General features: G+C 39.3%; 1 protein-coding gene and 1 long non-coding RNA gene across 8 annotated transcripts in view; one reads left to right on the top strand and one right to left on the bottom strand.

Moving 5' to 3' along the window:
• Nucleotides 1–7,618: 7,618 nt before the first annotated feature.
• Nucleotides 7,619–20,313, bottom strand: part of FGD3 (FYVE, RhoGEF and PH domain containing 3) — a 117,113-nt gene continuing 104,418 nt past the window's right edge. For all 7 annotated transcript variants that reach the window (XM_030043477.2, XM_030043476.2, XM_030043481.2 and 4 more), the window contains exons 16-19: nt 20,037–20,159; nt 17,904–18,056; nt 15,308–15,448; nt 7,619–9,027 (exon numbers count right to left, since the gene is read on the bottom strand). In XM_030043477.2, the coding sequence (XP_029899337.1) occupies nt 8,803–9,027; nt 15,308–15,448; nt 17,904–18,056; nt 20,037–20,159 (642 nt within the window). In that variant the 3' untranslated portion in view covers nt 7,619–8,802. The remainder of the gene's footprint in view (nt 9,028–15,307; nt 15,449–17,903; nt 18,057–20,036; nt 20,160–20,313) is intronic.
• LOC115353720 lies at nt 16,307–19,055 on the top strand. The gene is made up of 2 exons (XR_003927674.2): nt 16,307–16,860; nt 18,577–19,055. It is a non-coding gene; the product is annotated as an uncharacterized LOC115353720 (long non-coding RNA).

Genomic DNA, 20,313 nt, shown 5'->3' with positions numbered 1-20,313 from the left:
CACTGTTTTGTTGCTAGAATGCCATTTTCTCCCCCACTTGGCAGCCTAGCAAAAATGTGGCATGTTTTAGAGACCTTTGTCATCATCTTTGTTTCTAGATTTGTCTCATCAGCAAATTTACATTTTTTCATATTTGTTCAGATTGCTGTGACTTACTTATTTTTAAAGGAACCAAGTTTTGCCTAGGGGAGCACCATGGTTTTATCAGTCCCTGCTCAGAAAATCTTTCCCTTCTCAGAGAGGGCTCCAGCTCTTAGCTCAGCAAGGCACCATCTTCCTCTTTTGTCTTCTTTTTATATTTAGAAAGAGTTTTAAAAGTCAGTCACCATCACCAGATGTGGCCCCTATTTAAGCAACAATAGCGAAGGATGGCAAAAGATGAACAAGAAAAGGCAGATGGGGAAAGGTGAAGAAGGGAGTAAGATCAGAGGCTGCTTTTGAGGAACCAAGGGAGCACTGCTCCCTGAAACTTGGCCCCTAGGCATAGGAAACAGATCCTAGGACCAGCTCTAAAACACACCTGAGACAACGGCACTGTATTTAATGAGTTGATTAAAATTATGCTGCTCCACCAGAAGACAGGTTGCATCTCCCTGCATTATACTGCAGTCACAGAGCCTAAGCACATTTTAATGCGACTTTGTGTACTCACTGCACATCAAATGCTACTTTGTAAGAAAATGAGTGTTTTAATGTGGTATGCTTCTGAAGACTTATATTCAGCCCCAGCTCAGAGTAAGTATGTCCTGCTCCCGCTTCCAGCTGGTATTTTTCCCTTCAACCAAACATGCAAATAAGGCTATACAACATATTTCCTTTAAAGTAGAATTTCGAAGGGAGGAAAGGTGATCCACAGACATAGGAAAAAGGATGAGCTTGAAAAACACAAAAGCTATTAGGTACATCCAAAGGATAGGACAGGAAAGCAGGTGGCATGAAAATGGAAATTCTTCAGGAAATGCCATGTTCCTCTAAATGGTTTTGTGTGTCTAATTAACCTTCTACTACATTAATTGGTGCCTACCACCTCAGTGCCCTCTGCATGAAAACAGCTAGTAAAACACACCTTCTTATGAAATTGCTCTGAGATTTACAACTTGCTTGGGGCCAGAATTACCCACCTCCCCCCAGGGCACGACTGGGCTGAAATGGCTCTTTTCAATGGCTGGAACAAAGGGGAAAAGCTTCTTCACAAAGGCAAATACACTGGGGTTTTTTTCAGTAAGCATCTGTCCTCAGGATCTCTTCTTTTTTTTTCTGTTTAACTTAACAACAGCTCTTCCCTAGCCATTTCTCTTTGTATTATTTATTGACCTTTCTTTCACATCCCCCGGGACTTGCTGCTTTAAAAAAAAAAAATCATGCAAGCTTCTAGTAATTGCGGATGATAACCAGACTACAGAAAACAACAGTCACGTTGTGGTTTCTTACCTTGCAATATATTCCCTAATGTTATGCTAAAACGTGTATCTGGGAACTCGGGTCATGCGTTATCACCAGCTCTAGTACTCTCCCTCCTTGGACTGCCTGAAGCCCTCGCTATGGACACAAAGGCTCCATGAGGGCTCTTCCCTTCTGGCTGTCTATTTATACAGTCACCAACTACTGCAATAGCTCTGGACACAGCATGACAACTGGAAAAAGTAAGGACAGGAGAAGGAGGGCTGCTAGTGCAGAGTTATCAAAGCAACCCTACTCCCGCTTGTGCCCTGTGAATTGTAGCTATGGTCCTGCACAGGCATGAATTTGTGTGTTACCAGGGCCCAATCACTCCTCGGTTCCAAAGTCACGCACAAGTACACAACCATTAATTCAGCAAAAGCACCTGCACTACTCCCCTCTCTCAAATCCCTACCTGTAATGTATTTGATAACGTCCTATAATGATTCCATTTTATTAGGTTACGGCAGAAATCTTTGCTGTTGTAACTCTTTAGATAATCAAAGTGGGAGCAAGACCATACTTTTTTTTTTTTTTTAAATGAATTTACCTTTTTAAGCAAAACCCATTCAACCCTCTCCCCCTCTCCCGAAATTACTTGAAAAACATTACACTGCAAAACTAAAGACTTAAAAATTGGGCCACATTCAGAATATCCGTTGTCTGCAGATGTTTAATTTGATCCCCTTCTCCACAAGCATTGCGATACATACTTGGTGCACAGGATGAAGCTGCTCCAGGGAAGATTCAGATCCACATAACTGAGGAAGTTATTCTCCACTGTCTCATTTTGTGCAATGACTATAAGATGATTACAGGTATGCCCTATCTCCCTTTTGCCAGAAACCTTTCCATTAACAGAGACAACACAGACCGATTTCTTTTGTATAAAATGCAGTCCAAAGTCCCCCCGCCTCACTTGCTCACAGGAGAGCACCATCCACTTACCTTTAAGCATTGCTTTTATGAACAAGAGCAGTATGGCAAGTCCCCTCCCTATTGATACACAACAGCACACATGGACACAGCAGTATGTCATACACTACTGACAAACCCAAACAGACACGCCTGTTATGGTTGATTAAATCAATCCTGTCTCACACCATCACTTAACATGACTTCAAGGAGACCTTTTGCCAACGAACTCCAAGAATTTGATGCTTCTTGACACTCATTAACAGAGGGATTTGGAGCTTGATTATCAAAAGGGATTTCCTCAGATGAATTGACGAGCACGTGGTCCATACCCTCTCTCTGGGCACACAAGTTCTGCAAATAGGTCTAGCTCTTTCTAGATGACTTGGACGTGTGCAGGATCAGGCATTATTTTAGCAATGGGTGTCTCTGGCACAGCCTAAGGAATAGGCTTCAGATTTTCTCTCCTGGAATACACAATTTTACTACCCAAACTAGTACATTATTGCTCCCTCTCCCCAGCTGTTGATACCCCTGAAGTCCTACCTAGCTCTAGGAGTTGTACGACACATGCATTGAATTTATTTCCCTTTCACATTGTTTTCAGTACAAAGTTTTTCTTATTTTAATTCTGTTGCTGAGTTGTTCCCTTTCTCCATGATGTGGTTTCAACAGCATTTATTGTAATTAAAAAAGCCTTTTAAAAACCCCATATGCAATTTTCCCTGTGAAAAAATTAAATGGACTGTCCACCCTATGAACAGCACAATGGCACTGGAGCCCCTAAGACACCTTCCTATCCATGACTGCCTGTGGACACATCCCAACACTTCCAGATTTGCCCAAAGCACCCAGACTACTATAACTTAGTACCACAGGCAACTTCAAAGTACTGAAAATTAAAACTTCCTGAGATCCCTTTACAGCTTCAGTATAATGTGAGTCAATACTGGGCCCTTTATCAAACCAAAAATGTGCTGCCCAATGTGGTGAGTGAAATTAATAATGCATGTACAAGGCCAATATACAGTGTTTAATTATTCTTACCCAATTTAGAAGTCAGCTAGTACTTGCTGTCACCAGTTTCACACCAAACATTGCCATCTTCAGCTTGGAATTTGAAAGCATCTTTTTCAGCACTAGAAGTGGGATAACATTGTATTTTCCAGTTTAAGCTCTTCTTGCAAGTTACAGACCACTATGGTGCAAGACCTTACAGAGCAAATGGCTAATTCTCATATCACAGTGTAAAAGTCTTGCCAGATTCTTGCCCACTCTGCAATGCTGGGATAACTGATTATTCCTTTTCAGACTTAAATACACTAGCTACATACCATATGAAATCCCTTTGATCTGACTAGGGAACCAAGAAACTCCCATGTCTGCAGAGCATCTTCCTGAAACACAGGGAAGTTATTCAATATTGCAAGGAAAACAGGTCCACTTGACAAACAAATTTTGGGACTTGGAAATTAGAGCTTCCCAATGCAGCATGTGTAGTCTAGACACAGGAACATGGAGTCTCTTTAAATTGTTGGGTTTTCCATTCTTTTCCTTATCAAGCTGAACGTGACTCATCATTGATGAGTGCATGCACACGCTGCTCTGAAACTAGCTTTTAAATAAGCTTTCTTTAGGGCGGGACAGCATAGACAGTGTAGGGGGGCCAAAAATACTGAGAAGAGGGAAGGCTTTTCTGAAATCTACTGTCAGTCAAAACCAAATCAACATTGCAGGCCAGATCCTAGGCTCATTTAAATGCATTGATGAAGTTAATATAATTTATTCCAGGTGAGGATTTGTTGTCTGAATTTTGAACCACTTTGATAAGACATGTATAAGTAACAGTCTTTTACACTGCTGATGCTAGCAGCAATTCTAAGGCAGCTGTTTATTTTGCTGCATTTAAGCAAGTCATCCACATAAGCTGGTTATAGCTCCCCAAAACTCTATTTCAGAGACACCAAAAAAAATTCTTTCTCTAGTCTAATCTCTGGTGATCATAGATCACACAGTATCTGCGAGGACAGCCAGCAACTGCTTTCTGAAAAGCCTGTTTTATCACTATTTCATTTTACAGCAAAATGCAATCACCCAACTCCGCCAAGCTTCCCTGGGCCTGTAGAGTGCCCAGCCAAGTGAAAACCCAGACAAAAGCGCAAGCCCAGTGAAAAACCTTGCCATGCCCCATATGGATTGAAGAACAGAAAAAGAGAAATGGTAGGTATGTAAAAAGGGAAGGTGCTTGTTTACAGGATATGCAGTCATTTATATTTAGCAGCTAAATGTTCCATGCTGCTGGTGAAAGACAATGAGGGAAGCAAAGCGGCTGTCAGATAGGTTAACCACCAACTTTAATCTACAGTTTCAGTATTGGTGGGCAGCCATTTCTGGGAAACTATGCCAGGATGCAAAATAGGCAAGAAAACCCCTAATTGTTTGTTTCCTCATCCCAAAGAACAAGAAACAAGTCTTGCTGCCTTTCACATGAATAAGATCTACTAAAAGGTAATATTTATCTCTTCATGTCTTGGAGCTCACTTTGTGCCATTATAAATAAATGCCTGTTAAACTGACGACTTGATTGTCTTTTTTTGAACAAACCTAATAAATGAAGAAAGATACTCTAGTAATTTCAGAGCTGGATCGAAAAACAATATAACATAGTTCTTTCAGAATAAAGTAACACTTTTAGCTTTATCATTTGACATAAGTTCTTCTCCATTAACAGCCAAAATGCTGGAAATCCACTGTCCTGTACAAGAAGCAAGAGATCTCCTTCTCCTTTCCTAAACCATTCAAAAAAAATCCTGACATTTATCTCGCCCTCCTCCGAGCTACTGTTACATATGATTGAGCCATTCATGTAACTGATTTACTGGAAGGACAACTGGAGCAACAAAACTTCGTAGACATAAGAAACCTTTCTTGATATTTCTTGTGGCTCTCAGAGACAAATATGCCAGATACAACTCTGGGTTCATGAAAAATCCATTTGTGTAGAAGGTTGGTCTGAACTGACATGTTATTTTCAAAAACTATGCAAATTCACCAGAAAACCCATGCAATGATCAGAGAAAGCGTTGGGAGGTTTCTGTACTGTATTCATCTGTTCTATATGAACACAATAGCTAAAACACAGTAAAATTTCCCCTCTTTCGCATATGCAATCATTTGTGGGAGTAAGTACACATCTAATAGATCTGTAAGATATTACAGACAGAAATGATAGTACAAAAAGTAAAGGTTAAAACTAAGAAGTAAGCTCTTTATAGCCAAATGCCTATAAAGTTTATTTGAATTGTTTCTTATGCTAGTCCCAATACTGCATAGGTTTTTATACATGCTTTACATTGTGCTCTACACAGCAATAGAGATATTCCACTAAGTTAAGCATATGCATCTGTCTTTGCAGGATCTTTTGCTTTCCAACACTAAAGACTGATCACCATCTCCCTCATCCCACTGACCAATATCGTGAGTCTCTCAGTAGCAACTCTTCATTCAACAGGTCATTTAAATAAAATATTCTGGTTTCATCAACAGAACATAAGAATGAGGCTGACTACAGTTTCATGTAACCAGCACCCTGATTCTGACAGTAATCAAACCCACATGCCCAGAGAAGAGCATTGCATGAGAGGAAACAGTTACTGATGCTTTCCCCAGAGCACTCCCAAGCCCCATCAATTTGCCAGCCAGGGACAAACTGAGGTTTAGAATTTGACTGCACAGCTATAAAACTAAATGGGGAGAATGCAGATTTTGGAAGCTCAGGGACCCCTGTTTGGCTTAGCTGACTGCAATTTTGGCATGTCTGTTCATCATGTGAACTAGATAAAATCATCTCAGGCCGCCTTTTGTGTTCATAAGGTTAAAAAAAAAAAAAAAAAAAGAAAAGAAAAAAAAAAAAAGCAGCTTATTTCCTTGACGTGGCAGGATACATGAATTAACCAGTATTCAGGGAAGTCTGCAGTGATTATTCCCTGTATTCTTAAAAGGTGTGTGTTCAGATGCTTTCAAAGATTCGTCTCCCAGGATCATGTTCTCAACCTTCATACCACTGAATTCATTTATGTCAATGACACACATGTGTCCCAAGAACAGGAAAGAATAATCCAAAGCCTGAATAACGTCTCAAAAATGATGAGAGTTAGCTCACTCCAGTACAATGCAGCTCCAACTGTGGTCCACAGAGACTGTTCCTTCAGTTTCACCAGGAGCTAAATCAGGCTTTGAAAGAAGATAATACTGTCTATTGGAGAAGTACCACTGATCTGGACAACAGTCATATTGCTGACGATGACTGAGGGAATGAGATCCCAATCTGTAACACCATCAGCTGTTTCATTTTAGTCTCTAGGCTGAGCATTTTCATGGTGTATCGAACAAGAGCAGAGCTCTGGGATGTTAACATTGCAGGTACACTACAAATATTTTTTATAATTTTTTTTTTTTTAAAAGAAGGTGAACTGAGGAATATAAAATCATTAGATGTGTATTGTGACATAGTTATAAAAAAAGAACAAAATGGAGAAAAATTGCAAAAAACGTGCTAAATTTTTTTTCTTGGTTAATAAAAATAGCAAATGAAAAATGTATTAAGATGCATCGATTTTGTTTTGGTTTACCATTCTCCCTTCCCATTACTCTCTTGGTAACAAAGAAAAAGAACGAAGCAAGCGGAATAATAAAGGAAAAAACAACCCAAACCAAAAAAAACCCCAACCCCCCAAAACCCAAACCCACAACCAAAAAAACCCAAACCCCCAAACCAGAAATATTACAAAATAAGTAAATTTTCAAGGCAAGCATTCTACATCATCACATTTTCAGGGAAGCTTGAGAGAGGAAATAACACGTACGGAAAATAATTCCTTTTCACAAACTATTGATAAAAATTACTCTGCAAGAAACCTTTTTCATGCTAACTGATTGGAGGGGGTGGGTAGGGAGAAGAGGGAAGATGCAAGTCTCATGAAATTTTACCAGTAGCTGCTTAAATACACGGCTTCTAATTTTTAGCATCATGGACTTCAGGTATATGATTTATTATACCAAAGTAAAAAAACCCAACAAACCCCAAACAAGGAAAAAACCAAATCCTTTTCTGTAGGTAAGAAAAATACTCACTGATGTAGATCACTAATTTTCAACAATCCTAACAAACTCTGGCTGTATGGAGTAGCTCTTTCTTTCTACCAATATCAGAAAATGTAGAAGGCTGAAGAGGAAACAAAAGTTAAACCAAACCATTTAAAAATACAGTACTGTGACAGATTTTATTTCATTTTTATCAGTACTACATGCTTACTACCACTAGGAACAGACATGCCTTTTTTTTGTTTGTTCTGTTTTTTTGTTTGTTTTTTTTAAACCTACATTAAATGTTGACCTAAAGCTTGCTGTGCCTTGGAAATCTGGCTCAGGAGTTAACTGCATGAATTTTTATTTAAATAGATAAGCACTTAAGTTTGAAAATAAGACAAATACAGGTGAACAGGAAAATTAAATTACAAATTCAGTTCATACAAATATCTCTTATTCTATGTGCTAAATCCTGTTAATTAGCTGAGATCCTTTAAAAATTCTTAAAATACTTATGAAACATTATTTACAAATTATATAAATAAATCCTAGGTCACTTTTAAATTAACCAATACAACAAAAAAGTCACCTTTTTGTACTGTGTGTACTAAAAATGTTCTTGTTTATTGATCACAACCCAGTTTGCAGTATAAAACGTTTGTTCACTTACATCAAAATGGGTTCAAATAGAAGGAAGGAAGGTATTGGTTTCAAAAGAAAACAAAACAATATTATAAATGCTTAAAATCAATGAGGCTTCTTAATGTTATTTTCTGCACAGTTTGCAGTCATTTTTAGAAGTCCCTTTTACAGTATTTGTCTTGTGAACAGGTCATCTCAAAATAGCAGAGACATAGTTTTAGCAAAGGGAAAATACTCAGTACATTGCTCACACTTCACAAAGACCTTTTACCAGGAAGGAGAGGACAGAGAATGGAATGTCAGTGGCCAGCACAAGCCTTTACAACATTTAACTTAAAAGGCAGCATTTATAGAACTAATCACAGACTATACACATCCTGCACTGAACAGCAATCAAAAGGACTGGAAAATATACATTTAGGAAAACAAGAGATGGATGGTTTTCCATTACCTTTGTTATAATTAATGCTTTTCTCCTTGTCTTTTGTTTTAAAACCAGCATCGACACTACCACCAACTACAACTACCTTTTCCTTTAACATAATATATGCCAGGTAACTACTGTACGTGAGAAATGTACAATAAAAGGAGAGAAACCACTGAATTTCCTATGCAGACACATGAAAATATAAAGCCATACAGATTCCAAAGTGCCATGAATACCAAATTCAAGTGATGATTTATAGCATGTAGGAAAGAAACTAAATGGAACTTGCTCTATGGGTTGCTGAGTCCTTCAGCTGTATCTTCAGTTTCCCCTTTGGCTGCTTTGGTGAGAATTTCCATCCATTTCATCTGCAGTTCTTCATCTTCCGCACTGAAATATAGAGTTTGCTGGGACTGGCAAAGCTTAAAAACATGCTTCACTTCAAACTTCTCACCAGAACCTGGTAAACTGACTTCATATCCAGGTAGAGGAATAGGACGTGGGCTCCGTCCATCCTAAAGAAGAAAGAACAAATGTAAAAATTCAGCAACAAATGGTATTTGAAATGGGAGGAGTGGGGGTATACTTAGTGTAGGGAAGAAAGATTTTCTCTCAGTGGGATTAAAGAAACGCCTGCTTCAAAGAATTTAAAACTCACTTTGAAGTAGTAAGATGCGACTGGAGATGCATTACCCTACACCCGAGACGTGGTCACCAGGCACACGCTCAGGCTAGGCAGCTACGCCACAACTCTCACCAAACTGAGTGTCTCAGTGTGTGCTGCCGGCTGACAACCCCTCCGTGCTAGAGACACAGCCTGCCATCCCTGCCCACAGAGCAAGCACACACGCACACTCTTAAATAAGCATATGAACGCGGTTCCGGAGTACACGTGCATTCGGCTCCTCATTCAGTACTGTAGCATAGAAAAAAGAGAAGAGGCAATATCGACTGCTTAACTTAAAACAATAAAAGGCAATGACTTATTGGTGCTTTATTCTTCAACAGATTCCCTTTCACAGTAAGAATACAGATCCAGCAGTGGCATGGCTGGGGATTTTCATATAATTTCACATAAATTAATGCATGTTGTCTTTTACAAAAAACCCCTTTTCATTAGGTACAGGCAATCAGATCCAGCTGAGAACAGTTTGGTGTAGTCCCTTTTGAACCTCACGGGATATTTGTAAGATTGGTTAAAAGGAGACATATAAGCAGAGCTGGGCACTGAGATAACTAACTACCAGGGAAGACCACTTTGAAATAAAAGAGAATTTCAGACTTTAAATCAATCAGTGAATCTTCTCAGAAGGTCTTGGGTTATTTATGATGCCTTTCAGAGTTGTCAAGGAAGTCAAAGCTCAGATTCTTGAACATCCTTTAAAGGCCAGATTAACTCACACGTCTAAGGAGTGATACAGCTCTCTAACAGTCACATCGTGAGCACCAACCAACTCCTCTACTAAGCTCTCAGGAAAGGTGTACTTTGGCAAGGCAGGGTGTGCCATGACCAAGCAACTCGTTTCAACTGATGCCAGCAAAGCATTTTCAAAGGCTTCAAACTGAAGTCTAAACCACACAGGCATCGAGCACCTGTAAGAAGCTGTTGCCTCTTGTAGCAGCTACTTGTGTAGCAGCCTCATACCAAAGTTAACAAGGCATCCCACAAAGAGGTGGCAAAGTCATTCTTTTGTCACCCCATACTGAATGCAGATGACTTAGTAAATCTGGAAGGGGACCGCACCTCTGAGAACAATGGCAAAAAAATTATTTTTCTAACACTTAGACTAAAGTAATTCAAGTTTCAGAAGTGCCTCACATCAATGCAAACAAATACATTAACTAAAGGGGCAAAAAATACACAGTCAAAAATGTGTCTAGACGTTTTACTAAATCAATACAGGCTTCCTGATTTATTAATCTACTACTTGTTATTGTTATGCAAAAATGCCAGCACTACTCAAGAAGACCAAGGACTATTCAAGGAGATTTACAGCAGCTTTAGGTCAAACACTAAAGAATTCAGCTCCTATTTGAGTGTAAGTAGTTGTCTTAAAAGCAGCACACAATTTCCAGATCCTGACACCACAGCCACATCCATATAAACAGGGAGGTCTTGCACATGCAGAAATTTGAACTGGCACGTACAGAGTAGCTCTAGACCTGCATAAGAGGCAGTGCTAAAGCAAGCAAATATGGGACTGATGAACACAAAATGCACAACAGCACATGCAAGTTCAACCATGCCTGCTTCACTGATCTTGTTTTAGAAAAATAGACACTAAGACTTGTCACATGTAAAACTGGAGGTTGCCCATGACAATGAAAAATGGTATTGTTTGTAGCCAAGAAGTGCAGCGTAAGAGCAAATTGATGTTTGAATTGTACATGTTACACCTACCCAACATATGCAGACACAGGCAAATTAAGCAGACTGCCTTTGGTCTTGCTTCCTCCCTTTTCTTAATATGATGCCTTTGCCACTTTCTCTGTACCTGCCTGATCCAAAAGGAAGGGATTTAAATTATCTCTGAAAAGCTGTGCTACTGACAGATAAAGGTGAAGCATTCATCCTCAAGTCATACCACACACCAAAAGCAGATCGCTCTGCGGGGCCACGAGCATCTCTGCATTTCCTCTGCCACTGAGCCCTTCCCCTCCTACCTGGAGTCCAGCAAACCCAGGGCCTATTCTGCACACACAAGGAATTTGGGCCCTCCACTGTGCATGTTAGTAGGATTTACAGGCCTCACAGAGATATAAATTTAATATTCTGTTTTTAAGAGCCTACTGGATTTGGTTGGTTGAATTGTTTAGTATTTTTAAATATTTCTGTATGCAACATACTAGGATTGCTTGATATCAGCAGTTCATCAAACCAAACTAACCAGTGCTGAGAAGAGCTTTGCTTGATTTCAATCATTTTCGTGAGATAGTGAATGATACACAAAAATCTACTGAATGTGTAATGCTGTCAGTAATCACAAGCATTGTGCACTCATCCTGACTCTAAGCAGCATAATACTAATGCATTATTTATCTAGGTAATTACAGAAGCATTTATTTATTGCTCTATTACAGCCATTACCACACCCAGGGTTTAAGATTTGGGAACGGATAGCTCAGTTCCACCATACAGGCAGTTCTATTTCATGCACCCCTCCATACAGACATCTCTCTTGCATTGCACATCTCTTGGCAGTGTTCAAGCTCTCTTACACAATTACACAGAACAACAGTTACCCACTGATGGACCACTATAATTTTCCCCTCCTACTTTTGAGTAGCCTTAGAAAATCCCTGTTTTTTCCACCCAAACTCCACTCTCTACCCACTTATGATCTAATCCCAACCTTGCACAAATCATTGAGAGACTCCCGTGATACGATGGAGTGCCAAGATGCAAGGACCATGAAAAAGGACAGGCAGAGTTTTGTGCAGAGCCAATTAAAGCTTCACCCAAACAGGGTCAACAGACAAGCCACAAAAATACTTCTCTAAAACCCTGAGCTCAACTCCAAACTCAGCTATTCCCATATTTTCTAGGAGTAAAATGCATTTACATGATGAATAAAAGATTTTTCTTCAGAATTTATAAAGCAAAATTTTCTCTTGGATCAAACCTGGTAATTATTATATACACTAGCTCTCACTACACTAGATTTACCTTCTGTATTTCTCCAAAATTCAATACTTCTCCAGCTAGCTGGGACTCCTTAATTCTTTATTTCTCAATCAGGTGTACGTTAATGTCAGAGCTGTGGAGGTAGCTGCGCATTTTACTAGGCCAATGGGGGCAGAAGCTCTAGGTGGAGCCCTTGGAAAGACAGACTAATAATTTCTATAAAACTGCTGATCCTTAAGCTTGAGGTGGTCTTTGCTTATAAGTAAACTCTTATAATTCCACTCAGATAAACATGACAAACAGCTGCACAAATTCTGTCTCCGTTTGAGGACAGACAAAATTGGCATGATTTCCATACCTAAGTAAGCTGTGAATTTTATCCTCATGCATAAAACCTCATGGAAGACTTAAACCGTGAACACTCAGGGGATTAATTCATTCTCCTGGAACAAGGATCTAAAGCAAAAGAGCAGTTTTATTGCTATTTTAAAGCCTGTGAGCCGTATTTCCATCTGCACTGGCATCCCTTCTTCGGTGTGACGGCCAGGGGTGCAGAGGACGAAAGCTGTCAGGGCTTTTAAAGTATCAGAAGCTCCAGATTCAGCTGGGTTTACTCCTTCTTCCCAAGAGGCAGCTATTCTTTCTGTTCTTTTTAAAAATAATCCCCCAACTTTCAAACTCCTGCAGTCATGCTTCACTTGGTCTGTGTTTCAAGACCTTTAATACTATTGTTGACAATATTATTCCCAAAAGGCAGCTCTTTTTTTAGGCACTGAAATGCTTCTTTGCAGGCTTAAAGAGGTTTGTGAGATGCATTGAGGCTGTTGTACAAAATGAAACAACACCTGGGAAAACAACATTCAAGCACGTGAGTGGTTCCCAACTGGTTCCAGACACTCAGCCACCATGAAAGCAGCTCTGGAAAAGATTTTTCTCAGAAGTCTAGTGTATACTATGTAAACCAGAACTAACAAGAACGTTGGGTTAGTATCAAGGAATTGGATTTGCTTCGTAATTTTTTCCTTCAGTTGGATGCAAATTGAAGAAAGTATACGAGTGGGAATGGTAGGCCCTTGAAGAAGGGACTCATTTTTGTTGTTTATAGTCTTAGCCTGCAACTGGTGATTCCTGATAGTAAATCCTGGCTTGGTTATTGAATGTGAGATAGATCAACCTTGTCCTGTATGCTTTCTTGCTGCTTTATTTGGAGATTTATCTCACACCTGAAATAGTTGAGGACACTAATCACTAAATTTAACTGTCATAAAATCGACAATCAGTGTCAAAGGCACCCTTTTCCCCTAAAAAATAGGATCTTACTAATGATATCAATAGAAGCTCAAGATCAAATTTGGCAGGGCATGGAGCAAAGAACATAGCATATGAAGCACAGAAGCTCCTTCAGCTTCCAACCCAACCCTGTCACGACTGTCAGGAGTGGGCCTGGACAATTGAGCATCATTCTGCTGTGCACTAAATACAGCTGATTTATGTCCCATGAGTTATTATTTGCACTGTTCTGCAACAGTCAGTTGGGCACTGGGAGAAACTCTCTTTCTAGGTCATACCATGTAAGAGACGTTGCTTCCTCTCAACTCCTCATTCCAGTCATCTTTTAGGCGACATATGTTGCTCCTGGGTGAGAAAGGCCAAAGAATTTAGACCTCTCTCCCTCTATTCCCACTCTCCTTCCCCAAGCTTGCCTGTGTGAGACACTCTGGCTTGGTTTGTACGGGATACATAGCTTGTGCTGGTCCTTCGCTGAGGCATAGCTTTCGCATCAGTTGAAAAGTTAGGCAGAGAAGCCATTCTTTCTGCTTTGCTTTTTAAAGCTTTATTCCTTTCCCCAGCTTGGGCTCCAGAGAGATCTAAAGACTGGGTTTGTTGCATTCATTTTAGTGCTTTGTCTGAGGCCACTTGCTTTTTGAACTTGTAATTTCAGTCATGCATCTCCTGTTGACTAGGAGGGAAGCCAGGCAGCTAGCTGCCCGTGGGACGAATTGGAAGCTTACCCAGTGTGGGGTTTGAATCCCAGACAAAGCCAAGTGGGCTGTGTCTGGAGCTCCAAATTCAAGCTTTCAGTCTCTCGAGCACTATGCTTAAAACATTACACACAGTTGTTTAAAATCAGAGGTGTTCTTGCTGACAAGCAGCAAACCAAACACACTTCTAAGGACAACATGTACTTCTTATTGAACATTTGCTATGGGGTAAGCTTTACTTTGAATAGCTTTATAAAATCATGGGTAATATTTAGTTCCCAGACTGTTCCTAGCTACAGCCGTACAAACTGACGCTAATAAAAAGCAAACCCTTCATACCACTACAATTATAGCAGGGTAATGGTAGGCTGAATTTGGACCCATTTCTTCTTCCATCCCACCCAGGAGATAAAACAAAGCTCTATATAAACATGTCAAATGCCATATACAAAACCAGATATGGGGGATGTCATTTCAGAATTGTCATTCTTTATCTTCAGTACTCTGGAAGCATAACTGATATTTCTATTTTGGATATTCTATCTTGGATATAGATATTTCTATCGCTTGACTGTCATTACACACAAATGCTTCAACAGCACGCTTTAAAAAAAACCAACAAAAACTTACCACAGTAATTATTTCAAGTAAAGATAAAATCACATGCTACGACAAGGAGCTTTACCAAACACCGTCCATTTTTCAGGACGAAGAACATCTACATCTCTACAAATTCTCCACCCTCTCAAAGCAGAACTAGGTTTAAAAAAACCCAAATGCTTGAACCAGCAATTGCAATATTCAGACTGCTTCACAGCTCTATACATTTTACAAGAAATGTTTTCCCTAATGACAGGGTAAAAAAACCTTTGAATATACCTGTCTGAAACCTCTAAAAAAAGCAAAACATAACCAAGTTATCCTTGTTTTGTTCTTTTTTTGTTAAAAAATGGAAAATAAAAGCTATGAGCTTAAACATTTGCTCAGAACCATATCAGCAGTAACTACAGATAACAAGGAAATCTGAAATCTCTGAGGCTTTGTGCTATATTCAGAAGACAAAGTTCATTTTTGTTGTTGAAACCAAGCCAAATCCTTTGACCTATTTCTCAGCTTGACATATTTAAACTTACGCTTTTTTTTTTCTTTTTTTTTGCGGTGTGTTAACCCTCATGAATGCCATTTTACCTGGCTACTTCCTTGAAGATACAGAACAAGAGGTTCAGTCTTGGGGATGGTCACCCACATTTTGTACCAAGTCTTCCCTTTTTCAAGGAACTGGAGGTAGCTGCTGAAGAGGCTATTTTCAGCTGCTAAGATGCTTTGCTTCTGGATGAAGGAAAAAAAAAAAAAAAAAAGAAAAAAAGAGCTGTTTCCATTGATGCTTACACAGGCAAAATACTTAGAATTAAGTATAAAACATACTTAATGTAAGTTGTCCAGAGTCCAATAATACTGTAGGGCAAACGCTGGATAGCCCATAACTGAACAAAAGTCTAATCATTATTATATACCATCAAGAAATAGCACAATTCCATGTAATAGAGGCAGATGCTGAACTACTGTTCCCAGCGGATATGAAGTTAAATTCCACTTCCACCAAAAAAATTGAGAATGGTAATTAAGATGACACAGCTAGTTTCTTGCTTAGCAAAGTAGGCTGGGAGATGATTTCAAATTAATGCAAAAGGTGTATTAACAGACACTCTTGTGCACAGATGGAGAGAGATGTGAGCCAGATTAAGAGAGCACTAGGGCAAAAAAAGATTCAAAGAAATTTTTGTCTTCTGATAGAAAGCAAAGAAAAACAAAATTCCTGTTCACATTAGACTTTGCACCAAAGACTCCAGGGGTTTTCTGGCATCTGCTAATAACATCTGCAAAGTGGCAATCTCCTCAGCTGCTATCAAGCTTGTTAAGAAAGTTTAATGTAAATAGGAGGGAAAGAAAAAGACTGGCTCTGATCTTTCTTTTTATAAACCTACTTTCTTGCATTTTACCTGATCCTTTGAAGATTTAGCAGAAGGCTAGGAGCCTGAGCATATGAGGGAAAAATGACTCTTTTCCTTGGGTTTTTACAGCTTTCTGCTGTAATCTGCTTTCTAAAGTAAAGCCATAGGTCACATTTCACTGGTTTGCTTTTTGGCTTTTCAGATTAATGGAGCTCTCGGCTGGGTAGGTGTAGGTTTTCACTTTACTGGCAAACAGCTCTGCTGAAACAGTGCTAGAAAGTTTATCATGAGATACCACAGACTATACTGATGCATATTAAGCACTCATCATCTGTAGGCATAGCTGTAGTGTATATCTGAAGATTTTGATGGTATCAAGCTCCGGATCCAGAATCTTCTCTGCGGTCTGCAGGTGTGGTAGTTCAGGGAAGGGCAATGTGCATTTGTAGCTTTACCCCACTTTGTACGTCTGAGACTCTGGATGCGTTTGGGTACAAAGCTGACAAAGAACCTGAGCAGCAGAGTTCACTCTGGGACGCTGTGCTGGTGTAATTTTACTCGTGTAGCTACATTTAGTAGCCTGGAAAGAAATATGACATGCTGGGAAGCAGAGCGGGGCAGGGTCTAAGACTACTATTTGAGGAAACATTTGTCACAGGAGCTCTGGATATGTTTCTTGCTCAGAGTCTAGCTGTTTTCCATGTAGTTTCGTTCTGATGAGGAGTATAACAAGGCTGGGAAGCAGTCTGATGGCTCTGAGAGGTGGCTTCCAGAAAGATGTTTTTCAAGGTAAGATATTTTCCAGTATAGGCTGCAATTGTTCCCCAATTTTCCAGGCAGCGTTCAAAGCAGTACGGTGTAGGTCAGCATATCAGGGGGAAGGATGGTTTCCAATGAAGTTAAGTTCTCGGTGTGTTAGTGGGTCTTTCAAGAATCTAATGTCCCTGTAGGTCCACTTTTAATTGAGATGAATGTGCTCTTTTACATATGCAGTGACTTCTGGCTGTATTTCACAGGTAAAATAAATAAAAAACTTTTCTTCAAGGTGGCCCATGAACAGCTTGGCATGTAATGGTACTCACAGCTCTGCCCATAGTCTAAAAAAAGCATTGGTAAGAGAAGGTTCAGTTGTTGTGGGTGAGGATAAAACAAATTAGTTTGCCAACATGTTTCTTGTTCTTGTAAAAAATACGGGTAGGATGTGCCGCTATTATAGTATAAAGCTTGGTGACATCTGTGGCAATTGTGAAGCAGTAGTTTACACAGTATAATTTGTGGAAGTCACATCTTGGAGAAAAGAGTTTGCATTATAGCAGGTTTGAGAAAGTTTCAGTGAATCCTGATAGTCTTTCAGAAGGATGCCATGCTTTTGAATGATCAACTAAGAAAAAAATTTGTTTCAGTGATATTTTGACAGGATGTGAAATAAGGAGTGCAAAAGTATCTTCTATATGGAGTTAAAAGAGAAAAAACAAATCTTGTTTTGTCAATAGTTACTGTGCACAACTCAAGATTGGAAATGCATCATAATAAAAAGAAGCCAGAAGTTTTTCCTCTTTTTTGTTACTTTGAAAGCTGAAGCTTAGCTGCAAAACCTGTGTGCATCCCTGTATGATCAGCATCCTACGATGAACGCTCACCATTTACAAACAGCATTCAGGCTGCATGCACATTCAATACAAGTTTTAGGCCGGAGGGTCAAATATCATGGTGGGGGAAAAAAGGTAACCAAACAATTTTAATTGTTTTCAATAAATACATTTAAAAAAAAAAAGAAAAAGGACTCACAATGGCAGCTAACACCCCAAAAGTTTCTTAGCTAAATAATGTACCTCTGCAGCTAGTCTTTTCTTTTGTTCTCCGACTACTTCCACTCCAGGGCTGCATGGGCTTGCTGGTAACTGCAGAAAACACTCTTTACACACTCGATTATGACGGCTATTATCTGCAAGTGGTTTAAACTCAGAGCATTTTGCACAGATCACCTGTATCAGAAAGACGGTGCTTTATTAGCCATCATTAAAACATAACCCTTCTCCAAAGAGTGACTTACAGAACAGTTGTTATTAAAGTAAATTCCAGAAAACTAATGTAAGCGTAAGACAGAGTGACTAAAATTACATTTACTTTATTTACCTCCATTAATTATTAATGTTTTTGTGATCCCATGCTGTGTACCAATATACCTAATTAAAGAAAACATATGCCTTTTGGGAAATATTTTATGATTAACATCATGCAAATTTGCTTTTCTTATAAGCCTTTATGAGTCAAAAAGGGCTTGGGCTGACAAAGCAATTAGTGTTTTTTAATGCCAATCACAAAATGGTCTAGGAAGGTCTGATTTTCACAGTAAAGGTGGCTGACGCTTCCTCATCAATTAGGCAGTTCAGCATGATAGAACTGAGGAATCCAAAAATCACTGACCATTTTAAGACCGTAGTCCAATATATTATCCATTAAAAACTAATTGCCAAATTAACAACTTTTGATTCCTTTCCTCAGCTGCCAGGAGCACACAATGACATGTCAGTCCCATGAAACCGGCGCTTGTGAAGAGTGATGGATCTGCAGCTCTGGAACCTGTTTTCACGCTTAAAATCTGACTCTACCACTTGCTGTTGCACAGCTGCTCCAGGGAGAGAAACTGTCCCCTGAGGTGCAAGGAAGGGACAGTCAGCCCGATTCAACATCCATTCTGAATTTACTGTACAATAATACACCACAAACACCCTTCAGGTACAAGTATATGGTATCATATGCTTCACTGCAAGACGTTAATTACTGTATGAAGGTAACTGCCTTAATTCAGCAAGTGAAGCACCATTCTGCCAAGTTATATTAACAAAAAACAAGCTAGCATTTTTAGAAACATGACAGTCTTTCCTTGAGATGAATTAACTTCTTTAATTTGAATGCTATTGCCACATCACAAAACATCACATAACCGATAACTGTTTAACAATAAATTATTAATAATGTGATTGTTGTTATCTCTCTGTGCATGGGGAAAAGCTATTATTTCATTTCTTTAATAATCCTGAGCTTTGCAATGGAACATTTTAAACCTCCAGAAATGTATTTCATTATTTTAGTAATTATTAATGAAAACAAACCCGGAAGATTGAAAACCCCAACTCCAGTGCAAAAGTGTCTCCTCCACAGTAATTTTATTTCAATTGCTGAGACTGAGGTTTCTTTAAACATCTTAACTATACATTTAGGTCTCTCTTCAGCTGAAAATTTATCTCCACTTCAAATGAATAATGGTATTTAAATAACATTATTCTCTCCTAGTTACATTAGGAACACTGAACCATGAAACTCAAGTCACAGAAGGCAGGTTTCAAGTCATATTACAGAAATCAATCTCATCTTGGCTGTGGTTGTGATTTTCGAAAAAAACCCTGAGAATTAAGATGTCATTGAATGGCACTGGGGAAGGGTGGCTAAGTGCCTTCAGTAACTCGGCCTTGAATCTGCAGGACTGATTTTTTTTGTCTTTTCAAGCAGGAGGAAACCACTTTGGCACAAGCAATTCTTGATATCTGCTTTAGGGAAAGAAGAACCCATCTATCTTTAATATAGCATGTTCAGTTGTTCATCCTGGAAAGAGCTGCTGTTTGAAGTAAGGCTGTCAGAAGGCCATTCTGTTTCTGCAAATAAAATATAGGGGACAACTCCCTCCCCGGATACATGCACATCCCCAGGGAAGGCACTACCTTTCTTTTCATCCACTGAGGCACTGTATTTGCCTTTAAACCAGCACAGACTAGGCCCCTTGCACCAGAGTTTTGCTCTTTTTTCCCCGATTCCCAGGGAGTAAAGCAAGTGGGAAGATCTGCTCTGTCAATGATCTGCCATGAACCAGAACATCTTTTAGTTCCTGCACTGAAAAAATAAAAAATTCTCTTCAATGGTCTCTGCAGAAGAAACGAAAAAGCTCAGTACATTGTGATACTTACTGCCCCACACTGCTTACAGTGGTGCCGCCTTTTAGTAATGGAGTTAAAGCTTTCGCTGCAGCTCTTGCAAGCCTGTTTCTCCTTGTCTCGCTTAGATTTGGAAGATTTCCTACAGGAATCACTCTGAAATGAAAAGTACAATTATGTGATATTTAAAAAAAAAAAAAAGATCGCAAAACAATTCATGGAGTTCTCCTACTGACAAAGATGCTCTTTGGGTTTCACACCATTTTAGAAAAGAATTCATATCCACTCTGCTGATGACCTATGGCTGGCT

The sequence above is a fragment of the Aquila chrysaetos genome, chromosome 20, assembly GCF_900496995.4.
Source record: "Aquila chrysaetos chrysaetos chromosome 20, bAquChr1.4, whole genome shotgun sequence".
Lineage (NCBI taxonomy): Eukaryota > Metazoa > Chordata > Aves > Accipitriformes > Accipitridae > Aquila > Aquila chrysaetos.
Note: the sequence above shows the minus strand (reverse complement) of the source record. Positions and strands in the feature narration are given on the sequence as shown.